Raw genomic sequence first — 13,245 nt, 5'->3', positions numbered from 1 at the left:
CTCCATGGGGCAGTTTGGGGACAGCAGCTGTATCCCCTGTCCCATCCACGTCTCTCCCTGCTTCCCATCAGGCTGCCACCAGGGACACAGAGCTTCATCCCCCCGAGGTGTCCCAACCCCACGTGGCACTTTATACTTGCAGGTCCCCTGCAATGGCTGGGGTATGAGCAGAGGTCTGTGGGACACTGTCCTGTCTTTCTTACCGTGGTCCATGGCTGTTGTCTGGGGAAAAGTCTGTCCCTGCCCCAAGTTGTGCTCGTGCCACTGAGTGGGTTGCAGGTGATGGGAGCTGAGTTTCGGAGCTCACGACAGCCCCAGCGTGAGACCTCATGGCATCTTCTGCACTGGTCCGTGCACTGGGCAATACAATATGTCCCCTCCTCATCCCACCCTGCTCCCCGAGTCTGCCAGGTGCGAGCTGGGCTTCCCTCGTGAGCAGGGATGGGGTCATTTGCCGCAAATTTATAGGGATGTCAGTTAAAGCTGAACTGCTGCGAACTCAATTTGCCAATTTGGTAAGTGCTATGGGCAATATCGGGATGTAATTTAATTAAGCTATCCCCTTTTTATAGAGTTCAGGGAGCATTCACGTGCTAATTTTAGCACTAGGCTTCCTTCAGCTTGACTCTGGACGCCGTTTCGCAAATCATGACATGTTGTTAATCTTTACCAGTCAACAGTTTATTAATTTGCGAAGGCCACAGAAGTATATAATCAGTGGTTCATCAATCAAGGCTAAATCCAACAAATGTTCCAGGCAGGTACTGAGCATAAAATATACATGCAGCCTTGTAAGCAATTAATACACAGCAGAGCCAGAGCCTAGCAGCTCAACCAGGGAACAGCACAAATCTCAAAGATTTCTTATTCCTTTTATATATAATCATCATCTGTTACCAGTTCCTTCGTGCCCTTAATACGGCTTCCAGTAATTCTGCAGGGACCGGGGATGCATTTATCTTCGGGCTTTTTAGTGGCGTGGGCTCTGCCATTACCTAATTGTTCGGCCTTAAAAGGACTTGGGTAAAACATCGAGGGCAGTTTGTGGTGGGATCTCTCTGAGGGACAGTCCCCTTGGGCTTACGAAGGAGAAACGGGGACGTCACTTTGCTCAGTTAAAACCCTGTGTGCGAGATGACCTGGAAGACCCCAAGGGCTCTGCAGTGGGGTCCCCAGTTTCCATCCCACACATCCCATGGCGCCCTTTTTTCCCCTCTTCTCATGGTTTTTCTGTTATTTTTACGTGTACCCAGTAGATGGCATTAGCACATAAAGGTTTTCTGTGGTTCTTTTCTTGTCGGAGGCTTTTTTTGTTTGGGTAATTTTAAGAAGTATGAGCTGCGACCTTGCTGAGACCCTGACATCGCTAACTGGAGCTTTGCCTTTGTGCCCTACCTTGTAACACAACAAAACAATCCTCAAGCTCTAGAAAACCTGTTTCTGTGCAACTTCTCCCTGTCGCATCCTAGAATTGCTGTCAGGTCTGGGGAAAACATGGACATTTCGCTAGAAAACAAAATCCCAGTGAGCTTCTCTGCACATTGAGTGCAGTGTGCGTTTTATACCATCTTGCAGGGATCACAGCAAAACAGGAGAAGCTGGAGGAATACGTCAGATTATTGCTAGGAGAAGAATATATATTGCTGATCCCTTCTCCCAGCATGATTGTAGCTGCTCGGCCAGGAGGGAGGATGCTGAAGAAGGGAAAGTGGTTGAACCTCATTTGTTGGCAATTTGTAATTTGAGATGAAAACCTATGAATTGTCCCTTAAGGGACTGAAGGAAATACCTGTAAGGTGGCTTAAATTCAGGTTTTTCCACGTGTCTCTTGGCTTGGCTTTAGTCATGGGTGCCAGTGCTCTTGTCTGCTCAAGGAGAAGGGGGTCACTTGTGTCTGCCTCCCCAGAGAGGCAGGATTGCAGCCCCAGGGAATAAGAGGGGTGAGGATGTTTTTCCCACGAGGAAAATGAGCTTTGTCCTTAGTACCTGAGCTGGGTGAGGAAGTGGATGGTCCCTCTCTGGTGCATGTTGGGCATCCTCAGCATCTCCGCAAGAGGAGGCAGCAGCAGGTATGGGAGTGTGGTACAGAGGTGAAGGTGATGGGGTCTCACCACCTTGAGGACCTCATGGAGATGCAGGAGAGCAAGAGCTGCCCAGATGGTGGTGGGGAAGGCAGCTCGGTGTCCCACAGCGAGGTAGGAGCAGAATTAGGCCCCTTGTACCCTGCTGAGTGAACAACTTATCTGCTGCAGGTGGTGTGGTCTGATGGTTATGCAACATCTGTAGATGTTGGTGAGTTAGTCTTGTTAAGTCAGAAGACAGTGGCTTGTGCCATGGAGGCCAGAGGTGTCGCAGGTGTGTGTGGAAGGGCTCACAGCACAGCTGAGCTCCAGGGTCTGTCCCAGCTCTGGAGAGGTGTTGGCAAGAGGCAGGAGAGCCCTGGGTGTTCTGCACAGATGTGAAATCCTGCTGGTCATCACCATCTCCCTGCTCACAGACTGGAGTTCCTATGGCATAGTTTTATGACTAATTTGAGCAAGAAAAACATATAGTTTGGCAGAATAGTGAACTGTTCCTCTGCTCGATCACGGCATCAGCCCATCGGGTAGGAGGAGTTTGGCTCAGTGTGGAGAAGGTAGAGCAGCCACCACAGAGTTTCTCAATGAAGTTGTGGCCCACAGTGACACTGGTGTGATGTCAGTCCCACACTATTTACAGAGAGAAGAAAGAGGAATTTGGCATGGTCCACACAGGCATATAAGCCTCAGTGTAGCCTGTCTGGAGCTAATCCTTCTGTTTTGCTCTCTCCCACATCAAAATGATGGGCTATTCCTTCGCTGCAAAGCGGGGCTCAGAAATGGCTTGATTTAAGAGGGTAACCGTTTCGAGGAGAAATGGGATTAGAAATGAAGGAGCAGGGCAGTGGCTGCCACTCTAGTCTCCTCCTTCCAGCATGTGTCACCCATGGGTGGGTGGTGGGTAGGTGCTTCCAAATGAAGCAGATGAAGCTGAGAACTGATATTCTTGCCGGGGGGGAAAGTGGAAATTGGGTGTTTGGGACTTTCAGCCCAAACCAAAATGCTGTGCAGAAATCCCCCACGTATTTGCAAGTTCCAAAATATTTTGGTTCAGAACATCTCCTTTCCGTGAAGGAGGGGGAAATGTTTAGTGCCAACATTATCATCTGGAGCTTTATGTTGTATATTGTGCTATCCCAATGTACAGCCTGAAATAAAAACAAAATGAGGCATTGGAAACCAAAACATTTCAACCTTGTCAAAACTAAATGCTCTTCTAATTTCCTGATGAATTTTGAGATGTAATTGATGGAATCCCACAAAGCACTTAAGCTTCATCAAATCTGCATTTTTTTCCCTGACAGACAATTGTTCATTGAAAAATAAAAACTCATCCGTCCCTGCCTTATGAGGCACCTAGCTAATTATGTTACATGCACACGCAAGGGAGGGCGATGAGGAGGAAACCACTCTCTTCTAATCCCTTTAAAGTTTAGCTGGCTCCTTGAAGCAGAAGATGACTCCTTCTGCAGGTCATGGTTCGAAGCAGAAGCCTCCGAGCTCAGCAGCAAACCCCCTCCCAGGGAGCCTGTGGTTTCGGGTTTATCTCATTAAGCCAGGTAACGATGTGTGATAAAAGTGGGATTTAAGGAAGAGAGATGGGCAAAGGGTGGCAGAAGCCGCTGGGGTCAGTAGCTGGCTGTGGCAGGGAGCGGGGGGCAGGTGGGAGCCCCTCACCCGCCTTTGCTTTCAGTGCTGCAAAAATGGGTTTGCACCATGTCAGTGATTGATGGGCAAGTTTAAAAGCAAGTGGAACAGCTCGGGAAGTACCGAGGTGAGCTGGAGGTCTCTGCCAGAAGTAGTTTGGGTGTTAAAAGCCCCATTTTCTCCAGTGTTGGCTTTTTCAGTGGTGTTCCTTGTAGGGCTTGGTGGGCACCAGCCCTTGCTCCTGTCCTCCCCAGCAAACTGGGATGCCTTGTTTGTACTGGTCGCAGCTGTGTTGGGTTTGGTGTGGGTCGTAGGATTTGGTGTAGAGCGTTGTGGCTGGGCTGTACCCTGGGTATCAGGTGGGGCAGGAGTTGAATTTCTGGTCTCCCAAAGGTTTATGGGGGTTCCAGCCTCCGCTGCAGCTGATGGGCAGGAGATGCCGACGCACCCCAAAATGGGCTGTTGGTGGCTTCTGGAAGGAAAGCAGCTGGAGGGTTTCCACTAGCTTGATTTCCTTGCTCCAGGGGCTCTGAACGGTTACATCTGTGTACGTAGCATCCCAGCAGCTGCTTGAAACAAGTCCATTCCACTTTGAATTGAGGTGCAAAAAAAATATACGTAGTGACTTGCCTCAGAGGGTCCACATGAGAGCTGTGCGGTGGCCAGAGGTGAGGAGATGCTGCCTCATTGCCCAGAGCTTCAGACTCCTCCGTGGAGCCCCCAGCCCCACTGTCACGGGGGGACCGAGCCGAGGAGCGTGAGCTATTGCATCACGTGCTCAGGAGCCTGGAAGACAGATGGGTTTGATTTTCTGAGACTAAAATAATGATTGATGATCTTGAAAGGGAAAAGGAAGCAGGGGAAAGGGATGGGGGGGGCTGAAATGGGAAGATAATGACTGTTATTTCAGCAAACAGTTGTGATATTCCTGTGGGAAGGATGCTCCCCCGCAATGGGATGTCGAGGGGGGGTCTGCTGGGGTGGTGGTGTGGACATCATTGGCCTGAGGAGATGAGATAGGGGTGGGAGGAGACTGCCTGGAGCCAGTAGGTGCTTTAGCAAGTGGCTTTTTGGCCCATTTTACCAGAATAATAGGACAGGGGGGATAAATCTCACCTGTAGAGACAGGGCTGTGTGCAGCCAGACTCTGGTCCTGCAGCTGATGAGGAGCATTGCTCGTTGGGGCCCTACTGGACTTAGAAAGTGAAGGCAGAATAAGCCAAAGTTATCCAAATATATGTGTGTATAAGAACACAGAGGAGTTTACTGCATTTGTATAATTTCTGAGCTCCAACGAGCAAATCAAATCCATGCCAGTGCATAGTTCAGAGCTCATTAAAATGCTGGCACTTGCTTGTACCTCAGCAGTGCCTCGGATTAATGTTTTTGTCTCAAGCTGAAGAGGTTCCTTGGTGAGGAGTGAGGATGTCTCTGAACAAAGCGCGGTCATTAGGGCCTTTGGATGCTGCACTCGGTGCCTCTGAGGGGCTGAGCCCCCAGCCCTTTCTGTTGGGCATGCACTAAGGATGGGGACAGGGTCTCATCCAGCCATGGGTGTGTGGTACCCAAGTGGTACCAGGAGCTGGGGGTTCCTGGCAGCTTCCCTGTGTGGTTTTGAGGAGCCCATAGCATCGCCTCTGACACCCCAGCACAGGAGAAGTCTGGGCTTTTATCTCTGACAGAAAGGCTGCTATTGTTGAGAAAACAGACCAGAATAATAAAAAGGGCAGTTTACTCTCTACAGAAACACTTTATTAAATATTCTTTTTTTAAACCTAATAACAGAAGAGAGGAACTGAATGGAGAAGCCCGGGCAGGCAGCTTGGATGCAGAGCTGATGTCCTTTCGTCTGGGGGATCCGTGTCTGTAACGAGACTCAGATTTTGTTTCCAGTGACCCCTCACCCATCTCCCTGCTAATGAGCTTTGTGAAGGGGAAAGGAAAGAAAAGAACCCTTTGCTCACTAATGCGAACAGGGACTTGTGCAGATACTTATTTTCCAAAGACACTGTCTTGTACGGGTTTTGGGGGATGCTTTCTTTCCCCATGGTGACGATCCTCCTCCTATTGCGTTTGTTCTGGCTGTGCTGAGGATGGTGGCGATGGGTGGAGGAGCTGTGCCATGTCCTGGTGACAGGAGGCCACCTGCTGTCACACACTGTGCTGGGGTGACAGTGGTGGGCATGAGCATCCCATTTAATCCCAAATCACAGCCCCGCGCATCGGCAAGGTGGGCTCTGGTGACCTCCCAGGGGTGGCAGCTGGCACATGGCACCATCTCCCATCAGCTCTGCCACTCTGTGTCACCTTGGAGATGTCATTTAAAAGGCGAAAAAAAAAAAAAAAAAAAGTCTCTCCAAAAATCAGGTAAAAATAGCACTTTCTTATTCAGCATATCCATTCCCTGTGCGTACTTGGAGTCTGTTTGCTGACTGCAATGACAAAATTAAAGCCCTAGGTGTTCCGCCCGGTGTGACAGGGAGGGGATGAGCCGGTGCCTGTCTGTGCCGACAGCCAAACCTCACATAGCTGCCGGCTGTTCCCCCTTCGCAAACCCATCGGCAGCAGCAGGGCTGGGATGGTGTGGCTGTGGGTCACCTTTAGCCCGCAGGATCTGTATTATCAGTGCTAATGCAGAAGAAGATAAAGGGAGTAAGTTTTCTTTTCCAATCCCAAGAGCAATTTTCAGGGCTGGCCGTCATCACAGAGAAACCGATTCACTCCTGCGTAGATGGAGTGGATTTGCAAGGCAGTGGAATTACATTTGTATTGTAACGGCTTCTCGCTGGCTTTTCAGAGCAGACCAAGGGCTTAAGAATCTCCCCCTACCTTCCTCTTCCTCTCCATAGTGTGGATTGAGTACTAAACGCTCTTCCCAAGCTCTGAGATATTTTTGCTTGTCAGATCCATGGATGAAGGATGGTCGGGGAGTTCGAAGTGACTTCCCAAGCTGTGTAGGTCTACCATGGCAAAGCACAAACAGCTTTTTCTTTTGAAGAGCTGACTAACAGTTTGTAGGATCCCTATGCCTCCCTGGATAAATGGATCCATCCCATATCTGGATGAGGGGTGTGCAGAGGGGGTTGGCTGGGGGCTGCGGGGACACCTCGTCTCACCAGCTTTCCTCCCATCGGGGAGGGACCTGTCACCCGTGATTGCCCAGACAGAGTTATTGGCTGAGTTGCTTATTGATTTTCTAATCATTTTCTGACACAGCCCCCATCCTGTGTCACTGCCAAGGCAGATCGCAAATTGAACTGCAGCTGAATTGATGGGGGATTGATTAAAACTCACCGTAATTATTGGTTCTCTGCTGCCCGAGCCAGACAAATCAATGTCAGCAATAACAGATCTGGACCTTTATAAAATCCCAGCAAGTGCAGAGCAAGCAATGGGTTTGCGAGCCCACCCAGGAGCCCAGACCAACCCTTCAACCCAGCCCAGGGAGTCAGGATTAGCATGAGCCGGCTTTTTCCTGGGGTGTTTCTGAACTATGAGAAGAACTATAATGACTTTGTTGCACCCAAATGGGCTTTAGTTTTCCCCTTGCTCTGATCTGTGGATGGGACATCCCGATTGCAAATCCTCTGCTCCAGGGGCAGCGAAATCTGTAGTAAAGTTTTATTGTGCTCGGTATTTGCTCCATTTAGCTCTTCATCCCTGCAAACTGCCCAGCTCAGCGAGGCTGGCATTGCTTCTGCCTGTTCGTTTTGCTGCCTGGCACTAATTGCAGCACTCGCTGTCCCTGGCGTCTTCATCCCCCCCGAAGTGGGGTCATCTCCCGTGTTTGTGTGTTGGCTACCGAAGCTTTCTGTCCCTGGGGAGCTCCTTGCTGCAGCACTACAGGCGGCTGGAGAGCCGGGGGCTGCGGAGGGAGGGAGTGCTTTACTTGTGCAGGTTTTGTGCTGAGCTATTTGCCTGTCGTAATTAACCCATGTTAGGATGCCTAATGACAAATGGAAAAGAAATATGTTTTCTGGTGATCAAAGCCAAACTGGAGGAGTATCCCAAGGGTGGCCTGGAGCAGAGTGGGGCTAAGGGAGGCAAGGCTTTGGTGACCCACTAACCCAGTCCTGGGGAAAGAGCTGGGGCTGGGGAAGATGCTGAGCTCAGCACACAGATCAGTGCCAGGATGAGAGTCCCAAGTGACAGCTCAGAAAAGCCGTGACTGATCCCCTGGCTGGGATTCTGTAGCTTCTGCTGGCTGAAGGTCCCATCCAGTTGCCTTCAGCACCCTGAAAGGTCCTGGGGAGCTCCAGAGGGGACTTGGGCAGAGTCCCAGACCTCCCCATCCCCTCGGTGTGCGGGTGCGGTGCCGTGGAGCGGAGGATGCTGTTTGCAGTCAGCTCTCCCTGTCCTCCAGAGAGATGCCTTTCTGCCAATTTGCACAGCTCTTATTCTTACAGCGGGGCCAGCAGACGTGGAGGAGACCGCAGGAGACAAGTGTTGTATCTGCGGATTCACAAACACGCTTATCCTGATCCTGTTTCCCAGGCAGCTCGGCAGTGAAAAGCACAGATTGTTCTAAGTGTCCTCTTCTCCTTCATATTTATTCTGTATATGCAGCTAGAAAGCTTCCTGCTCCTGTGTCTTCTGCTGCTTCGTGTCCAGGTCCTGCCTGCGCCCTGCCTGCTCTACAGAGACAGGCAGCATCTTATTCCAGAGCCCTTTGCTGCTAATATCCTTTGGCTAGAAAAGCCGTGTGCCCCACAGTCTATCCTTACCTCCCCTTCTCGCCTTACCCAGTGCCTGCAAGGAAGGTGCTGAGCTTTGCAAGGTCAACCTGAGCTGTGGAGATGAGGGCATCAGAGCCAGCGAGGTGTCTGAGGGACATCAGGTGGGGCAGAAACAGCTTTGATGCTGGAAAATGGGTTTCTAAAAAGTGGGGAGAAACTCGGATGGGCTGGGACTCCCTGGAGCATCTTCCTGATGTCCCCGGTGGGCAAGTTGCTTTTTGAGTAGCCAAGAGTGAGCAAGGCTTGGCCACCCATCGGGACCCTGCATGTGACAGGGGTCCAGGATCTCCTGAACTTTTATTAATATGTACAGCATTTTGCTCACAGGGAAAAATTGATTTTCTTTTTTAAGCACGAGGTATAGCAGTTTTATAACCTTTCTTCTGCTTGACAGAGACCATTTATAATCTGCCTTCATCACTACCTGTACAAGCTCCAGTCTGACTCATCTTCAAGAAATTCCATAATGCATTTTTAATTGCGAGCTGCTGCTAGGCAAGATTTATTTATTTTTTCAAGGACTGGCCTTTTTGTTGTTGTTTGTGTGCATGCATGTTTGGCGAAAAGGGATAAATAACGCAAGTGGAATAGAAGAGCGCTTTAATCTGGGTGACAATTTATTGATGGCATTTGCCGCCTGCTGGCTTTTATCTTTTGGGACAAGGAAAGCCAGCTGGGGAACTGAAATTAAAACCCAGAGCCAGATCTCCAGCTTGTGTGGATCAGCATGGTTCCCTCAGCTGTGGAAAGCTGTTCTGATGAGCTCGGGACTGGGATTCTCTCCTCCCCAGGTCCTGCCTGCACCACGGGCTGGTCCTGCCCACAGCTGCCTCCTCCCCAGGGGGACAGCGAGATGCTTTTGGAGATGATGCCGAGGCCACGCTCACTGGCCCGGGTTGAGGTGGTTTTCTGGGCTGGTCTCAGGTGTCGAGTTCGTTGGTTTTGGGTTACACCAGATTTCTCAGCATCTCAAGAGAAACGGGGAACAAATGCAGAGGGTTTCTCCAGCACGTTATGGAGTGGGTTGTTGTGCTTTGCCCCACGCTGGCTTGAGGCTTTCTCACTGTGTAATTTTGCAGCCTTGAGGGTTTCACTCTCCTCCAGAGGGAGGATGGGGAGTGTGGCTTTTGCAGCAGATCAGCTCCTTGCTCTGTGGTCCTTGTCCCTTCCCCAACCTCTGGACTGCCCCATCCATCACTTGGGATGCACTCATCTCCTGTAGCAGAGTTCAGCAGCACAACATGCAAATCCCTCTGGCTCATGGGTGGGTTCTGCCCTGGGAGGGCACTCCTGGGCTGTGGCTCCAGGACAGGTGGGGACCCATGGGTGACCTTACCATGTCCCCTCTCTCTTTGCAGTGCCCTGAGGACCTCCGGCCTATGAAGGATGGCACCGGTTGTTACGACTACTCCAAAGGGATCGACTGCTCAGATGGCTTCAACGGCGGCTGTGAGCAGCTCTGTCTCCAGCAGACCCTCCCTCTGCCCCACGACCCCTCGTCCAGCACCATCTTCATGTTCTGCGGGTGAGTCGCCTCAACGCTCTCACTGGCAGTAAATCAGAGAATCACAGAACGGTTTGGGTCGAAGGGACCTTCCCAGCTCCCCCAGTGCCACCCCTGTCATAAGCAGGGACATCTTCACCAGCTCAGGTTGCTCAGAGCCCCGTCCAGCCTGGCCTGGGATGTCTCCAGGGATGGTTCAGCCACCACCTCTCTGCCCAACCTGGGCCAGGCTCTCACCACCCTCAGCATAAAGAATGTCTTCCTTATGTCATACAATAACCCATGCCCTTTTCCATCCTTGCCAACCTTCCTCTGCCACCTGTCCCCAAACCGGTGTGCCCAGCAAGGGAGCTGAACGCCCAAGGAAAATTCTATTTATGGAGCTGACTTCCAGCAGGGAATAGAGGCATCTGGTTTGCCTGCGGGCAAAAACGTATGGGAACGCGAGGAGGAATGTGAGCAGATGCACCTTCCTCCTCTCTCCCACCGTGTGATGGTACAGCTTGATCTGTGATTCACCAAAAGGTACCCAAAAATCGTACATTCCATGTTGGAGGGGGAAAGTGGAGGATTTGTTTAAAAAATACTACTTTTAATTTTTTTTTCCTCCCCTGTGCCTCTCTTAAAATAGAGTTTCATCCCTGATTTTGGCCAGGATCCTATAATCCTACACAATTTAGCATTTTCTCTCAGGAAAATCTCCCTGGCTGCAGTATGTTCTAAAAGGAGCTCAGTGATTATCTGGCTTTATGCTGCACAGCTGCAGCCGGGCATTGCCCACCCCAGCCCTGTGCTCTGCAGATCCCATCTCTTGGCTGGTTCATGCTCTGGGGCACATGCAGGAACCTCCTTCACATCCCTGTGGGAAGGATAAGGGTGAAGGAGGGGAGAGAGGAGCCGTCTGGGGAAGGAAATGCCCACAAATTCCTTGTGGTAACTCTGAAGAGCATCCCTCATGTCCCGATGCTGCAGATGCAGCAGAGACCTCATTCAGCCCACAGAGCTCTGCCCGTGTCAGCTTCTCTCTTGTTCTTTTTTAATCCCCTTTTGCTGGTTTTTGTGTTTGTTTTTGTTGTTGTTTTCCCCCACCTTCTTTTCTTATTATTGTTTAGCAGCACAGAGTGTTTTAGTCACTAGGAGACAGCATGTTTCCTCCACCTTGCCTCCAAAACGGGTTAGGAATCCACCAAGGCACAAGCAGCCTTTCTGGGGAGGGTCTAGAAAATATTGGGAAATTACGTATTCTCCATCCACACCCACATGGGGGATCTGCATTTCAATCTTTCAACCCCAAGGACAGAGAATATTTCCCTTTTTTCCTTTTTGGGAACAGACAAAGCAAAAGTGCGACAGACGGGTGGGAGTTTGGCGTGCAGCAGTAAAACGCAGCAGAGGAATGGGAGAGGGGAGAGAGCCCAGGGAGCGGGGCTGGGATGAGCAGAGCACTGCGGGTGTGGGGGATGAGGCAGCTGGGAGAACAAACGCTGGGGAAAAGACCAGAGGAAGGAGAAAAGGAGGAGGGGAGGCAGGATGAGCACACATAGAATCAGAGAATACTTTTGGTTGGAAAAGACCCTCAAGATCATTGAGTCCAACCATTAACCCACTCCTGGCACTGCCCCATGTCCCTGAGAACCTCATCTCCATCTGTTCAACCCCTCCAGGGATGGTGACTCCAGCACTGCCCTGGGCAGCCTGTTCCAATGCCCCACAGCCCTTTGGGGAAGAAATTGTTCCCCACATCCAACCTCAACCTCCCCTGGTGCAACTGGTCCTCTGGTCCTGGCACTTGTTCCTGGGGAGCAGAGCCCGACCTCCCCTGGCTTCAAGCTCCTTTCAGGCAGTTCAGAGATCAGAAGGTCTCCCCTCAGCTCCTGCTCTCCAGCTGAACCCCCCAGGTTCCTCAGCTGCTCCCATCACACTTGTGCTCTATTCCCTCTAATTCATTGGCTTATTATTGACCGCGTTTCATGCCAGGAACTCTACTTGGATGCTCTCTGAACCAGGGCCAGGTGTGGTTACTTATACTCTGTAACTTGACTCATTCCCCACCTCTCAAAGGACTTGGGTTCAAAAGATGCCACTGATGTTTCCAGTGTCTGGAGTTTAAATCACATCCCTGCTGCTTGCCTCAGTTTCCCTTACTGTCTTTTGAAGATGAGCATGTGCATCTTACCCACAGTATGCTGGGAAATGCAAGCAAAGAGCAAAGGAGCAGCCACGGTGGAGCTGCTCCCTTGCCAGAGGGCACTGCTGAGTGGGAATAAGGGTGGGAGCTGGATTTCTGCTTTGCCTGGGAAGTGTCTGTGCCTGTGCCTGGCCCATCAGACGTAGCTTGTGATCCACAGGTGTGTGGAGGAGTACAAGCTGGCCCCGGATGGGAAGTCCTGCCTGATGCTGTCTGACATCTGCGAGGGCCCCAAGTGCCTGAAGTCGGATGCCAAGTTCAACGATACCCTCTTTGGGGAGATGCTTCACGGCTACAACAACAGGAGCCAGCATGTCAACCAAGGGCAGGTGTTCCAGATGACTTTCAGGTATGGTCCGGTTCTGCTCCTCATTTTGGGAACGTCGGGATGGTGAGATGGGACCAAGGTCCATTGGTGTAGAGACAGCATCTCTTGACATGTTCACTAGGGGAAGAGAAAGAGAACGACAAGCATCCCTCATTTTCATACTTGCTCATCCTTCCTGCTGGCAGCCACTTAGAACCATCCTGGGCCAGTCTATGTGTCCTCAAATGAGTGTTTAATGACCTTTGATGGGCTTTTCCCAGTGGTGTTGGCCTCATCTCTTTCTGAACACTGATGTATTTCATCTCCACGATATGCTGCGACAACAAGTTCTGCTGTTAATTTTTTTGTAGTGTGAAAGAACACATCCTTGGTGTGTTTCCAGCCTCTGTGAGCTGGTTTTATTCAGTGCCCACAGTTACAGTACTGGAAGGAACTGTGAATATAGCCTAACAAGAAATAACATAAATAAACTGAAGGTAAATGCCCAGCAGGGTCTGAAGTGCTGGGTCTTCACCTTCCAGTGCCCACAGAGGACAGCTTGCTGATAAATGCTGAATTCAGGGCTGGAAAATGAGTAGATTTATTTATTTTTCTTCACTTCTCCTGAATGCAGCTGTATTTTGATCAGGTGTAAGCCAAGGTGGGCCTGTGGATTTCAAAGCAGCAGCAGTGATTACAGTCAGGAGAATATCCAGCCCACACTAACGTGACTCCTCCTTGCCCAGGATCTGAAGGGTTTTTTTCATGTTAGACCTCATTGCTGC

General features: G+C 50.7%; 1 protein-coding gene across 2 annotated transcripts in view; it reads left to right on the top strand.

Moving 5' to 3' along the window:
* The window catches only part of ASTN2 (astrotactin 2), a 312,197-nt gene that overhangs the window by 168,219 nt on the left and 130,733 nt on the right, over positions 1 to 13,245 (top strand). For both annotated transcript variants that reach the window (XM_065853591.2, XM_071817431.1), the window contains exons 12-13: positions 9,820 to 9,986; positions 12,314 to 12,502. In XM_065853591.2, coding sequence (XP_065709663.1) covers positions 9,820 to 9,986; positions 12,314 to 12,502 — 356 coding nt within the window. The remainder of the gene's footprint in view (positions 1 to 9,819; positions 9,987 to 12,313; positions 12,503 to 13,245) is intronic.

Source organism: Patagioenas fasciata, chromosome 20, assembly GCF_037038585.1.
Source record: "Patagioenas fasciata isolate bPatFas1 chromosome 20, bPatFas1.hap1, whole genome shotgun sequence".
In the NCBI taxonomy this organism is placed as follows: Eukaryota; Metazoa; Chordata; class Aves; order Columbiformes; family Columbidae; genus Patagioenas; species Patagioenas fasciata.
Note: the sequence above shows the minus strand (reverse complement) of the source record. Positions and strands in the feature narration are given on the sequence as shown.